General features: G+C 44.4%; 1 protein-coding gene across 1 annotated transcript in view; it reads left to right on the top strand.

The window, feature by feature from the left end:
- The first annotated feature begins 6,094 nt into the window (after positions 1-6,094).
- The window catches only part of LOC132955289 (glucagon-like peptide 2 receptor), an 11,317-nt gene continuing 5,837 nt past the window's right edge, over positions 6,095-11,574 (top strand). The window contains exons 1-5 of the mRNA XM_061028083.1: positions 6,095-6,667; positions 9,678-9,777; positions 9,856-9,960; positions 10,369-10,490; positions 10,633-10,739. Coding sequence (XP_060884066.1) covers positions 6,578-6,667; positions 9,678-9,777; positions 9,856-9,960; positions 10,369-10,490; positions 10,633-10,739 — 524 coding nt within the window. The 5' untranslated portion in view covers positions 6,095-6,577. The remainder of the gene's footprint in view (positions 6,668-9,677; positions 9,778-9,855; positions 9,961-10,368; positions 10,491-10,632; positions 10,740-11,574) is intronic.

Below are 11,574 nucleotides of genomic sequence, written 5' to 3'. Positions count from 1 at the left end.
TGCATGAATGAAAATGTTAATGTCATTCATAACTCCTCCCACTGAGTGTCAAACACTCTGTCTGACCCTGGACTCACTCACACTGTGAACTGTAAACTTTTTACCCGATAAAACACAGAGCAAAAAGATGTGGGTACAAGACACGATCTGTAGGCAGCAAAACTACAGCGAATATCATACCTTTGGATGCTGAGGTGTAAAATCCTGCAGTTCCTCGAGTGTCCACTAGAGGCTCACTGCAGAAGCACAGGAAGTCACATACACACCCATTCTAAAAGCTTGTTTTTACAGCAGAGATGTAGACATGTTTACAGCCTGGTTCAAAAAACCAAATAGGTGTGATTAGCTCATGTCTCGATCGACACACACTGTACGGGGGGGTGAATGTTTTGATGACTCATCAGTTTTGATTTTATGAAGGATAAGAGTTATTCACAATAAGGCATGTAGCTGACCTGATTGACAGGTGGGTGCGGTGTAGCGGTTTGTCAGGAGGCTTAAAACCCGCCTCAGCTCCAGCTCTCAACCTGTCGTTAGGTTGACTGAGAGTTAGACTGAGACAGCATTTCCAGCATGGAGACCGCCATCGATGGGACTCCAGCGCCCCCTGCAGGGACATACGGGGACATCACTCAGGCTTCGATCATTCATATTTACAGTCTACGTTTACACCTGACCATAGAGTTATTATGGCCAAAGCAACTTGCGGAAAAGTGACAGAAACTCTCAAATATTCTGTCAAGATTTCCACTTCCCCGAATGGATTTAATCTAAAGAACTTTGTGAAAACGTCAAGAAGAAGTTAAGAAGGCTAACTTCCTAGGTCATGACCACGCCCTGGTTTAATATCTTATAAAAACACATTTAATTATTATTTGCTTCTCCTCAGCCTGCTGATCATTTTACAACCTTCACACCTGTGCGCCTCTTTCCCAAGAACTGTTTGTGCTCTTCACCTGAAAAACGACCAATCCCCCCCCCCCCGACCCCGAAACCCATCAGTCCGTCCTGCAGGCATCAGAGCCCCAAACAGTTTACAGAGCGACACAGCAACCTGTTTAACCTCCACATAACACCTGTCCTGTCTGCTAAACACTCTGTGAGCATCAGCAGGAGATGGTAAACATCTGCAGAGCTGTGTTTACCTGACACGTGTTAGAGCAACCCCCTACACACACGCGCGCACACGCATGCACGCGCACACACACACACACACACCCGGCATGTTAATGTGGCTGACCTCTTTCGCTCACTGTTCACTCCCGTGTGTTTGACGGCGGTTTGTGTGGGCTGAGCTCAGATTTATGTAACGTTCTCATAACAGACGGTCAGTTTGATTGGTGGGAAACCCGCAGATATGATTACATCATCATATTTCAACTTAATGAGCATTTTCACCGGCTGCCTAAAGGTCAGTTAGACCCAACCTTTAAGGGGTACCTCTGTATTTTCGGGGTTGAATGAGGAACTCGTCAACAGTAAGTACCAGACGCGCTCGGGTGGTCAGATCTGCCCAACCTGCGTTTGTATGATGATGTAGCACGTTGTGATTGGCTGTACGTCAGCGAGTCGGAGAAAGAGATCGACGTCAGGGGCTGAATCCTCGGGAAGACGTTCTGGGACGGATCGTTAAACAGAATCCATCCAGGTGAGACCAGCAGGTGAGTCTGTGTCCATCAGACTCTGTAGACGAGGACTGCAGAGAAATATCAAATTGTAAGATGAACAAAACAGTGAGTCATCGTAAACGGTCCGATTTGAGGATACTTGAATATATTTTGTCTAATTTCTTATATTTGAATGTTTGATATCGTAAAGGTCTTATTTTCCCTCATAGTCGTGTTTTTTAATGCTTTTCATGTTATTAATGTTCTGTTTTCTTTATTTTGTATGAACACTTCTCTATAAATAAACCTTGGTGGCCTTTTGATACGCACTTCAGACGACCCCACTTCAAAAATACTGAACTGTCCCTTTAAATGGAAAGGACAAATTTAAGTGCTGGAGAGAGGAAGAGCAGGATTCCCACCAAACTGGACTGATCGGGGGCCCGGTGGTGCAGTGGTTCCAGTGAGGAGGTTCCTGGTTTGAATCCCCGTCTGACAGGAGCCTCTCTGTGTGGCGTTTGCATGTTCTCCCCGTGCATGTGTGGGTTCTCTCCGGGTACTCCGGCTTCCTCCCACAGTCCAAAGACATGCTCGTTAGGTTAACTGGAGATTCTAAATTGTCCGTAGGAGTGAATGTGAGTGTGGCTGGTTGTCTGTCTCTATATGTCAGCCCTGCGTACAGTCCAGGGTGTAACCCCGCCTCTCGCCCAATGACATCTGGGATCGGCTCAAGCCCCCCTGCGACCCCAACTGGAAAAAGCAGTATGGAGGACGAATGGATGCATGGACTGAATATTTATTAACGAGCGTGGCATCCTGCCCTCTTTGCCTCTACGTGATCTGTTTGGTTTAACTTCCTGGCACAGCAGCCAATAGGAAGAGTCGGGAAGGACATCAGGATAGTGTTCACACCCCCTACCCCCGATTAAAACAAAATCTGAGTTGACCGTAATCATGACGACCAGGTGAAACCGACTCACGCTCACTCCTTGCACCCTCGTCTGACAAGCTCACGCTTCCTTATGCGTCGACCTTTGAGGTAACATCCGGTGTTTCCACGGCAACGATAAACATGTCCTGTCATGGCGACTAACAAGACATGTCCCCTTACAGCTCTAAAATGAAGGATTTCTCGGGCTTTGATAACTGTTGGAAATATTAGGTAATGTAAGAACTCAACAAAAAATAAATAAAACAAAGGTTTAGTCCATTTTTAATTAATTGAGATATTTTAATGAACAGTCATAAAATTCATACATATTTTACATTTAAACCAAGCAGCAACCTCCAGTGCTGAAAAATTAAATATCCTGCAGTTCCTTGAGTGTCCACTAGAGGCTGGCTGCAGAAGCACAGGAAGTCACATACACACCCATTCTAAAAAGCCTGTTTTTACAGCAGAGATTAACATGTTTACAGCCTGGTTCAAAAAACCAAACAGGTCTGATTAGCTCATGTCTCGATCAACACACACTGTACGGGGGGGTGAATGTTTTGATGACTCATCAGTTTTGATTTGATGAAGGATAAGAGTTATTCACAATAAGGCGTGTAGCTGACCTGATGGACAGGTGGGCGCGGTGTAACTGTTTGTCAGGAGGCTTAAAACCCGCCTCAGCTCCAGCTCTCAGCCTGTCGTTAGGTTGACTTAAAGTTAGACTGAGACAGAATTTCCAACATGGAGACCGCCATCGATGGGACTCCAGCACCCCCTGCAGGAACAGACAGGGGACGTCACTCAGGCTTTTACATATTTACAGTCTATGCTTTAAAACTTGTTTTTCACATGATACATCTTCTTTCTCGCTGACTTTGAGCTTCAGTGTTCATCTTTAATAAAAACACGTTTCAGATTGTCCTGTGAGCGCTGTTAAAACACTGTCTGTAGGGGCGCTGGTGGCGCAGTGGTTAGTGTGTGCGCCCCATGTATGGAGGCTGTAGCCTCAAGCGGGCGGCCTGGGTTCACATCCCACCTGTGGCTTCTTTCCCGCGTGTCATTCCCCTCTGTCTCTCTCCCTGATTTCCGACTCTGTCCACTGTCCTGTCTCTCCATTAAAGGCATAAAAAGCCCAAAAAATGAATCACTAAAACACTGTCTGTAAAAAAACTGTTCTTCAGAGTCGAGGATGAAACAGCTGACCTGACAGAGAGTCTGTTGGGGCCCTCAGTGATGCATCATGGTTAACTGACTGCATTGATAAAGCTCTGTAATGTTCCTGTGGTGAAGATGTGACAGGATCCATAGCAGAGGAAATATCATCGTCCTGATTATGTTTGAGGAGCTCGCTGAGACCGGGTCGTTCTATGAGACCATCACGGACAAAGAAACGTCTGAAAATGAATTTATTCTGCATCATGAAAATGACAACAAACAGCTGAGACCGAGCCATACGTCTACGGCGAGCGAGGATGAGGTTCACAGCAGAGCAATAACACATCAATCACCCGAGTTATTTTGTTCTAATGTAAAGAGATTGAAGGTGCAGCGGACAGCTTGAAGCCTCAGGGTGTCGTACGGAGGATCTTTGTTTCAAGTGCGACTCTGCAGGAGGAGAAGAGTCTGAAGAGGGACCGCTCAAGTGTTCCCATTTAGAAGCAGCTGATTAGTTTAAAAACCTTCGCTTTGATCTTAAAGGGTTTATCCATCAGAGGAAAACCAGCAACACAATAAAGCAGATTTATCATCATTTTAACGTTCAACGAGCCGCACAGCTCAGTCCTTCATGAAGAACTGGAGACAGGAAGTGAAACCATCAGAGCTTTTAAAATCCAGATCCTGAATAAAAAAAAACAAGAAAGGAGCCGAATTCAGGACGATGGGTTTAAATGTTTATTTTTATATCTGTGGAAGAATATTCTTTTTTTCAATGACCTCATTCAAGTCGGCGTACACTCAACGTTATCAGCCTGATTAATGTCGACATGCCGAATTATGTTATGAAGATGGAGTTGATGTTATGACGATAATGAATATGGTTTTGTTTGATTACGACGATTTTAAAATGGTTTCTATACTGATGAGAGCTCTCAAGAACAGCTGACGGTGTTGTGCTTTGCATCTGGTCACTTCCTGTCAGCACCTGTGGTCACTTCCTGTCAGCACCTCTGGTCACTTCCTGTCAGCACCTGTGTGTGTCCAATCAGACTTAAAGCTGTTTGTTTAAACTTCCTGACGTCGTCTCATCCTCTCGAGATCGTCTCTCTCTGGTGTTCATCGCTTTGGATAAAAGTGTCTGATAAGTGAATTGTAGAATGTCGGGTACAGATGTAGGGCCGTGTCTGGATGTTATCAGCAGGTTGATGATCTTGTGTTGCACTTACTTTCCAATAAATGTATTTTTGCAGGTCAGACAGCGTACCAGAGTTTGCATGCAATTTTGGTACAATGAACTGTAAATCATGAATTTGCACGTCTTTGTTTTTGGGTCCCTAAAGAATCAAGCTAAGAAATTGTGTTACTACAACAGATACGTGTGCATTGCGTGTCCGCCCCGGTCTGCTCCGGTCCCTTACAGAGCCATCAACACCCACGGCCTGTGTCCTCAGAGCGCTGGAGTGCCGAGACAAAAGAGTTCCCGCAGAAAATCCGTAATTTACAGATTCACCCGCGACAGCACAAGATAACACGATGTATGTGGTATAAAACCGTATAAAAAACATCTGAAACATACATTCAGGCATTTTTCTGAACCGTCAAAACAGGGTGTTTTATTCTGAAAATTAACCAGATGTTGTGCGCTCCGGTGGAAGCTCACACACTGAATAAAGTAAAGACCTACAGGCCGAACAGGCATCTGGTGGAATTTGGTCGTTATCATTAGTGGAGACAGAAAGGGTAAAAAAAAAAGTTGCGTGTGCCTTCAAACTCCAGGCCACCCCTGCATAAGTCAGTGGGTCACCCCAATTTTAAAAAAGTCTGGTGGTACGGTTCTGGGCCGTCCCGGCATATGGTGATGGATCGTGGTCATATCTGTGGTCATCATGTTCCCATAAACGCTCACACCAACATTAAACTTTTATCAGCTCATTCTCTCTCCTCTCTTCTCCTACGTCGGGGGTCCAGGCTTTAAATGTTGTGTGTTCAGGCATTGAGAACGATATGAAACACAAACGTTACCATTTAATGCTATATGTCGGTCACTTACCCGGTGACCATATATAAAGCTGGACGGAATGTTTAAAACTTCTCCAGTTGTACAAAAGTGAAACATGCAGTCACTGACAAATATGACGAGATCTTTGTGAAATATGCGTTTGGTTTCCCTTCATGCACTCTGCTGCGTCTCCATCTGCTCTCCTGTTTGGCCTCTCTGCTCGAGGTTTACATTAGATCTCCATTAGTGTCACAGATCCTGCAGAGGGGGGGGGCTGTCTTTACTCTTTGTGTGCAGCACAGGTGGTATCTGCTGCTCTGCATGTGTGTGTGTGATCAATTTTCCTCGACAACAAAGTTAGTCAAGCCCCCCCCCCCCCGGTCTTATCTTGATTGGTGAGTGAGGGGAGGGCGAGTTGGTGAGGCGATGTGGGGGTGTGGATCTGCAGACGCTCTCTCACTGATCCAGCTCCTGCACAGCCTGAGAGGACTTTGTGAATCGGAGGATTAGATCTACGAGGACTTCTTCAACAAGGATTAACGTCCAGAAAAATCATCAGGAAGTCAGATCAGACATTTGGAAAAACTATGAAGGAGCTTTGATTACTTTTAAACTGAAGAAAGACATTTAGACAAAGCATCACAAACTGAGGAGGAAAACTTCCTGCTCTTGCAAATCTTTCTTCAGACTCGTCAGACAATCTCAACTTTTCTGCAGCTTCATCGAATCCGCCCTGACAGTTCTGAGGAGGCGAGGCGAGCTGGGTGAACAGGGACAAACGGACGATGAGAGAGACGCCGTGGAGGAGCTTGGTTCAGGTGTGAGCTGGCAGACGGGCTGAAGATCCAGAAAACAGCTGATCTCGATGTAAACACCATGCAGACCCTGCTGCCGACCTGGCACCAGAGACCCTGGACCAGCACAGGACAAATGTTCCTGCTCTGCTTCGTCATCTTCAACCAGCAGGTAACATTTATTACATTTATTATATTTATTACATTTATTATATTTATTATATTTATTACATTTATTATATTTATTATATTTATTATATTTACGCTCTGAAACTCGAGGTCTTTAAACAAACTTACACTCATGTCTAACTGAGTCTGTGACGTGTTTGGTGTACCTAAATCTGAAACCTCTTATTTCATGTTGACATGTTTCTCCTCAGCACAGAATAAGTCTTCACGTGTTGAGTGTGAAACATCTCATTACCCATAATGCAAAGCAGAAATCCTGCTGACTGGAGGAATCAAAAATAGAGTTTGTTCGGCAGGAGGTCCGAATGCTGCTTCGGTATTCTGAAGAAATCATCGCCTGAAAATCGTATTTTTAGTGACGTGCATGAGGAAACATGTTAGTATATGATTTTAGAAATCAAGTCTGAAGGATTTTTTTAAACTGGAATGAGGAACGTGAGAAAAGTGAGTCTTCTTAGGTAAGTTAGACTGACAGCAAAGGGTTAAAGTTTAAATCTTAAGCCTTCATAGTGTTTAGGAGAGCTTCCTTTGACAGAAGAATCTCTGCCTAAACAGACTTTAGGAGATTTATCATATTTATTAAACACACAACAAGAAGAAGAAGAAGACAGCAGATGTTAGAGGCTACATGATGTCAAAGAGTTTGGTCCAGAGAGAGGGGGGGGGGGTCTCACTGATCTGATCTGCTCCTCAAACAGCCTTAAAATCTCCTTTCAGGTACGAGCATGAGGAAAGGACTTTGTGCCTGTGTTTAGTAGGGATGTAAAGATAAATAGTAAAATCGATTCAAAGGTGTCAAGATTCACATCGGTACTCTGAAAAATGAATCTCAGTAACATGGTGAGCATCAGCAGCTGTAGAGCAAGATTTAGAAATTGAGGACGCACCACCGTCTTTTAAATCTGAGGTGTGGAAGCATTTTGGCTTCCCCAAGACAGAAAATGAAAGAGGTGAGAAGATAACAGACGAGACAAAAACTGTGTGAAAATATTACAAGAAGACAGAGAACTGCACAAGTAGCACAACCAACATGATGCAGCATTAAATCCACACCACAACGAGAGGCTCCAATCACCTCCCCTTGTTGAGGGAAAACAAACATTAAAAGGCCAAACCACACCGACAAGCGGGTTAGCAGCCCCTAAAGGAATCTTTCAGTCAGAATTTGTCTACAGTCTCATTTTGTAAAATAAAACGTGAGAGAATCGTATCGTGAGTTGGGTTAATCGTTACATCCCTATTGTTAGAGGAATACTTCAGATGTATATATTAAAAAAATATTAAGATCATTAACGTTTTGTACGAGTTTATTTAGATTTTCTGCAAAACAACGAACCATAAAGCATATTTGAAAAGATGAGTTCGAAGAAGAGCGCTCTGGACATCTGATCATGAAACTCAGTGTGCAAAAAAAAGTGCTTTAAAATGAAGGAACAGTCTGTATGAAACCAGAGAGGTGTAGCAGCAGAGAGCAGAATCCAGAGAAGAAGAAGGTCGGTTCAGTCTGCAGCTGGATATGAACAGCTTCACTCTCACAGACACACTGAGATGTATATATTCATAGATAAAGGGATGAATGTGTGAATACAGCTGATGCAGCAGGTCCAGACTCGGTCTCCACAGGACCTTTTCCTCCATCAGTCAGCTCACAGGAGACATCTTTAAAGTCTCGGGTGTGTCAGGTAGATACACACACACACACACACACACACACACACACACACACACACACACACACACACACACACACACTGAGGTTTCAGAGCTCAGCTCCTGTGTCTCTGAAGGTTGGGATCGATCAGCTGAGATATCAGAGACCTCGACGTCAGCGGTGTCTGCAGCTCGGCGCTCTGATAAAGAAAATGTTAAAACGTCTCTGTAATGACAGCGAATGAAGAAAGGGTCATTAATTATGACGAGCAGGTCGGAACAGTTTAATCACTTCGTCCTCCGGCCTCATTAATGAACCAGCGGAGATAAATAGAGAGGATTGTTCCACGTGTTGTAAGATCCAAAGAAATAAAAAGATAAAAGTGACTCCTCTGTGGGACAGGCTGATCTCTGTCCAATACTGCCACCAAGAGGACAAACATGAGTACTGCAGCATCAATGTCACCATGGATGATGATCTTGGATAACGTTTCACCTCTCCTCCAAAAGGCTACTGGGTTGGGAACCGGAGGGTCAGCGGTTCAAGTCCTGGTGCGGACAAAGTCTGGAAATGTATCTGGTAGCTGGAGAGGTGCCTGGTCACTTTCATGAGCAGTGCAGAGGTGCCTTTGAGCAAGGCACCGAGCCCCCAACCGCTCGGGCGCTCTCTCACGTCAGGCCCCCTCCCATCTCTCCATCAGTCCACAGGAACCAGTGTGTGTGTGTGTGTGTGTGTGTGTGTGTGTGTGTGTGTGTGTGTGTTTCAGCCTCTGTGTGTGAAGCATGTTCAACAACAGTGTAACATTGAATTTCCCCTCACAGGAATAATAAAATATATCTTCTTCTTCTTCTCAGTAGAGCTGCGTTCAGTATATTTTAATAAAGAATATATTTCCTATTGATGATGATAATGGCGACCCCATTTGAATCATATGCGACCCCACGTGGGGTCGGGACCCGGAGGTTGGGAAAGCCCGACCTAAAGGTTTGACAGCATTATAAGGCGGGAGCACCCCCTGCTGGCTTGAGAGCACAACCTGCTGGCCAGATATTCTTTTTTAAACTGCTTTAAATTGAAAGAAAAGAAAGATGTGTAAACTCTCTGTTGCAAGAAGAATTAAATCTGCAGCTGTTTTAGTTTTTATTTGAGATGAGAATAAAGATGTCCTTTACTCACAGGGATAACACACCGCCCCCTAGTGGCTGGAGCGTGTGACTGCAGCTCTAAAGTGTAGGCAGTTGTAGTCCAAAGTGCTCAGTGGAGCATTAGAGATGATGACTTGTGTTTTAAAGGATGTTACATTATTCTTCATCATCTTCGGTCTCATTCTGTAAATCTGCAGGTCAGCGGCTCCGTGCTCGAGAGTCTGATCGCTAAACGGACCGAATATTTGGAGAGGTGCAACAGGTCGCTGTCGGCAGGTTCTTCTTCGTCACAAACTGGTGAGACTCCTGATCCGTGTGTGAATGTGACATATCCTGTTTGTGGTCTTACAGTCCTGATTCATCTTGTTCCCTCAGGAGTCTTCTGTAGAGGAACGTTCGACATGTTTGTGTGTTGGCCTCACTCTCCTCCTGGGAACGTGTCCGTGCCCTGTCCGTCTTACTTACCCTGGATCAGTGACGGTAAGACAACTACTTCATGAGTCGCACTACTTTAATCATAGCAGAGATCTGTCGTCTCTTACTGTGTGGATGCGAGACACAGATGTGTTTTTTAGGCCTGATTATGACGGAGAGGACTCCCATGATTCCCCGCCAGCCTCGACGTCATCTTGTGTTATTGTTTTAAAAAACAATCCGTAAAAACGGCTTCACCTAATGCTTACTGATAACTTAACTAACCTACCACACGGCCTCTAATGGCGCCCACAGCCCAACAGGAGATCTCCTGCTATCGCATCCTTCTGTGTAAAGACCAAACAAACTAACCAACCAAAACACAACTAATCCAGGAGACATAATGACTGTGGAGAGAAGAGTCTGTACAAAGATGAGAAAGAGCATATTGACGTGTGTGTGATGAACCTGCAGGCGTGTCGAGGAGCGCTCACAGGGAGTGTCTGGAGGACGGGAGGTGGAGACAGAAGGAGAACTCGTCTGAGGCCTGGAGGAACGACGAGGAGTGTCAGGAGGAGCGATACTTCAAAGACAAGGTGAAATACTTCTCTCCTCTCCTCGTGGACTCTGTAACAGACTCGTCCTGTGTGTGCGGAGAGTTCTTACTCCTACATCTGATGCTAAGCTACGTGCTACGCGCCAGGTGTTCTCATCATATCATGTTTTATGTGTCTCCAGGAGGAGGAGATGCATCGACAGACGGCGCTCAGACTCATCTCTGTGATTGGTTACGCTCTCTCTCTGTCCTCCCTCACACTGGCCATCCTCCTGATGGGCCTGCTGAGGTCAGTGACGGGCGGGGGTGGGGGGGAGGCGTGGAGGGGGGATCGAGGGGGGTCAGATAGTCAAACTGGACAATGTGACCTTTCTGCGTGGAGACGAGAAAGATGAGGGATCATTGTTTCTGTGGTTACAGCTGAAAAACTGATTAGATTTTTTTGATTTGATTTATTTTATTTCGAACATGTAAAAAACAAAAACAAAAAACAAACAAAGAAATGCTGGAATTAAATATAAACACAACATTACATGCCCGAAAAGGAGTAGGAAGAAGTTTAAACTGATCTAATCCTACCCCCTTTTAACTCAAATATATAATGTAAATAATAGGTATTAATTATCTAATAGTATATAATGTAATATATTAGGAAATAATTACTTTTGTGACATTATCTAATAATCTAATTAATGAAATTCAAATTAATCTAATTATAAAATAACTCCTTCTGAAGAAAGTCTCGACATCAGACTGGTTGTTAAAGTTATGTCTGAACCTTATTCGAGTGTTTCCGTTTAATTATTTGCCTATCCTCTAAGAAAATAAAGAATCTGCAGTTTCTAAAACGTCTGAAGAAACTCCTTTGGATAAAATCTAAATAAGAAAGAGTACGAGTGTGGTGTTCCTCCTGCAGAGTCGCTACACGACTAAAGCTACACAGACGTTTAAACATCTCTGCAGTCGTCATGTAAAAGCTCCGCTGAGTCGTCCTGTTCGACCATCGATAAAGGGCTGATTTATTGGTTTCAGCTTCCCTGATGATGAACATGCTGTCAGCGTGAAGATGAGGAGGACGCAGAGATGTTTACAGACTCAATCACTGCTAATGACTTTATAACCAC

The sequence above is a fragment of the Labrus mixtus genome, chromosome 21 (genome assembly GCF_963584025.1).
Source record: "Labrus mixtus chromosome 21, fLabMix1.1, whole genome shotgun sequence".
Lineage (NCBI taxonomy): Eukaryota > Metazoa > Chordata > Actinopteri > Labriformes > Labridae > Labrus > Labrus mixtus.
This window is presented reverse-complemented; position numbering and strand designations above follow the sequence as displayed.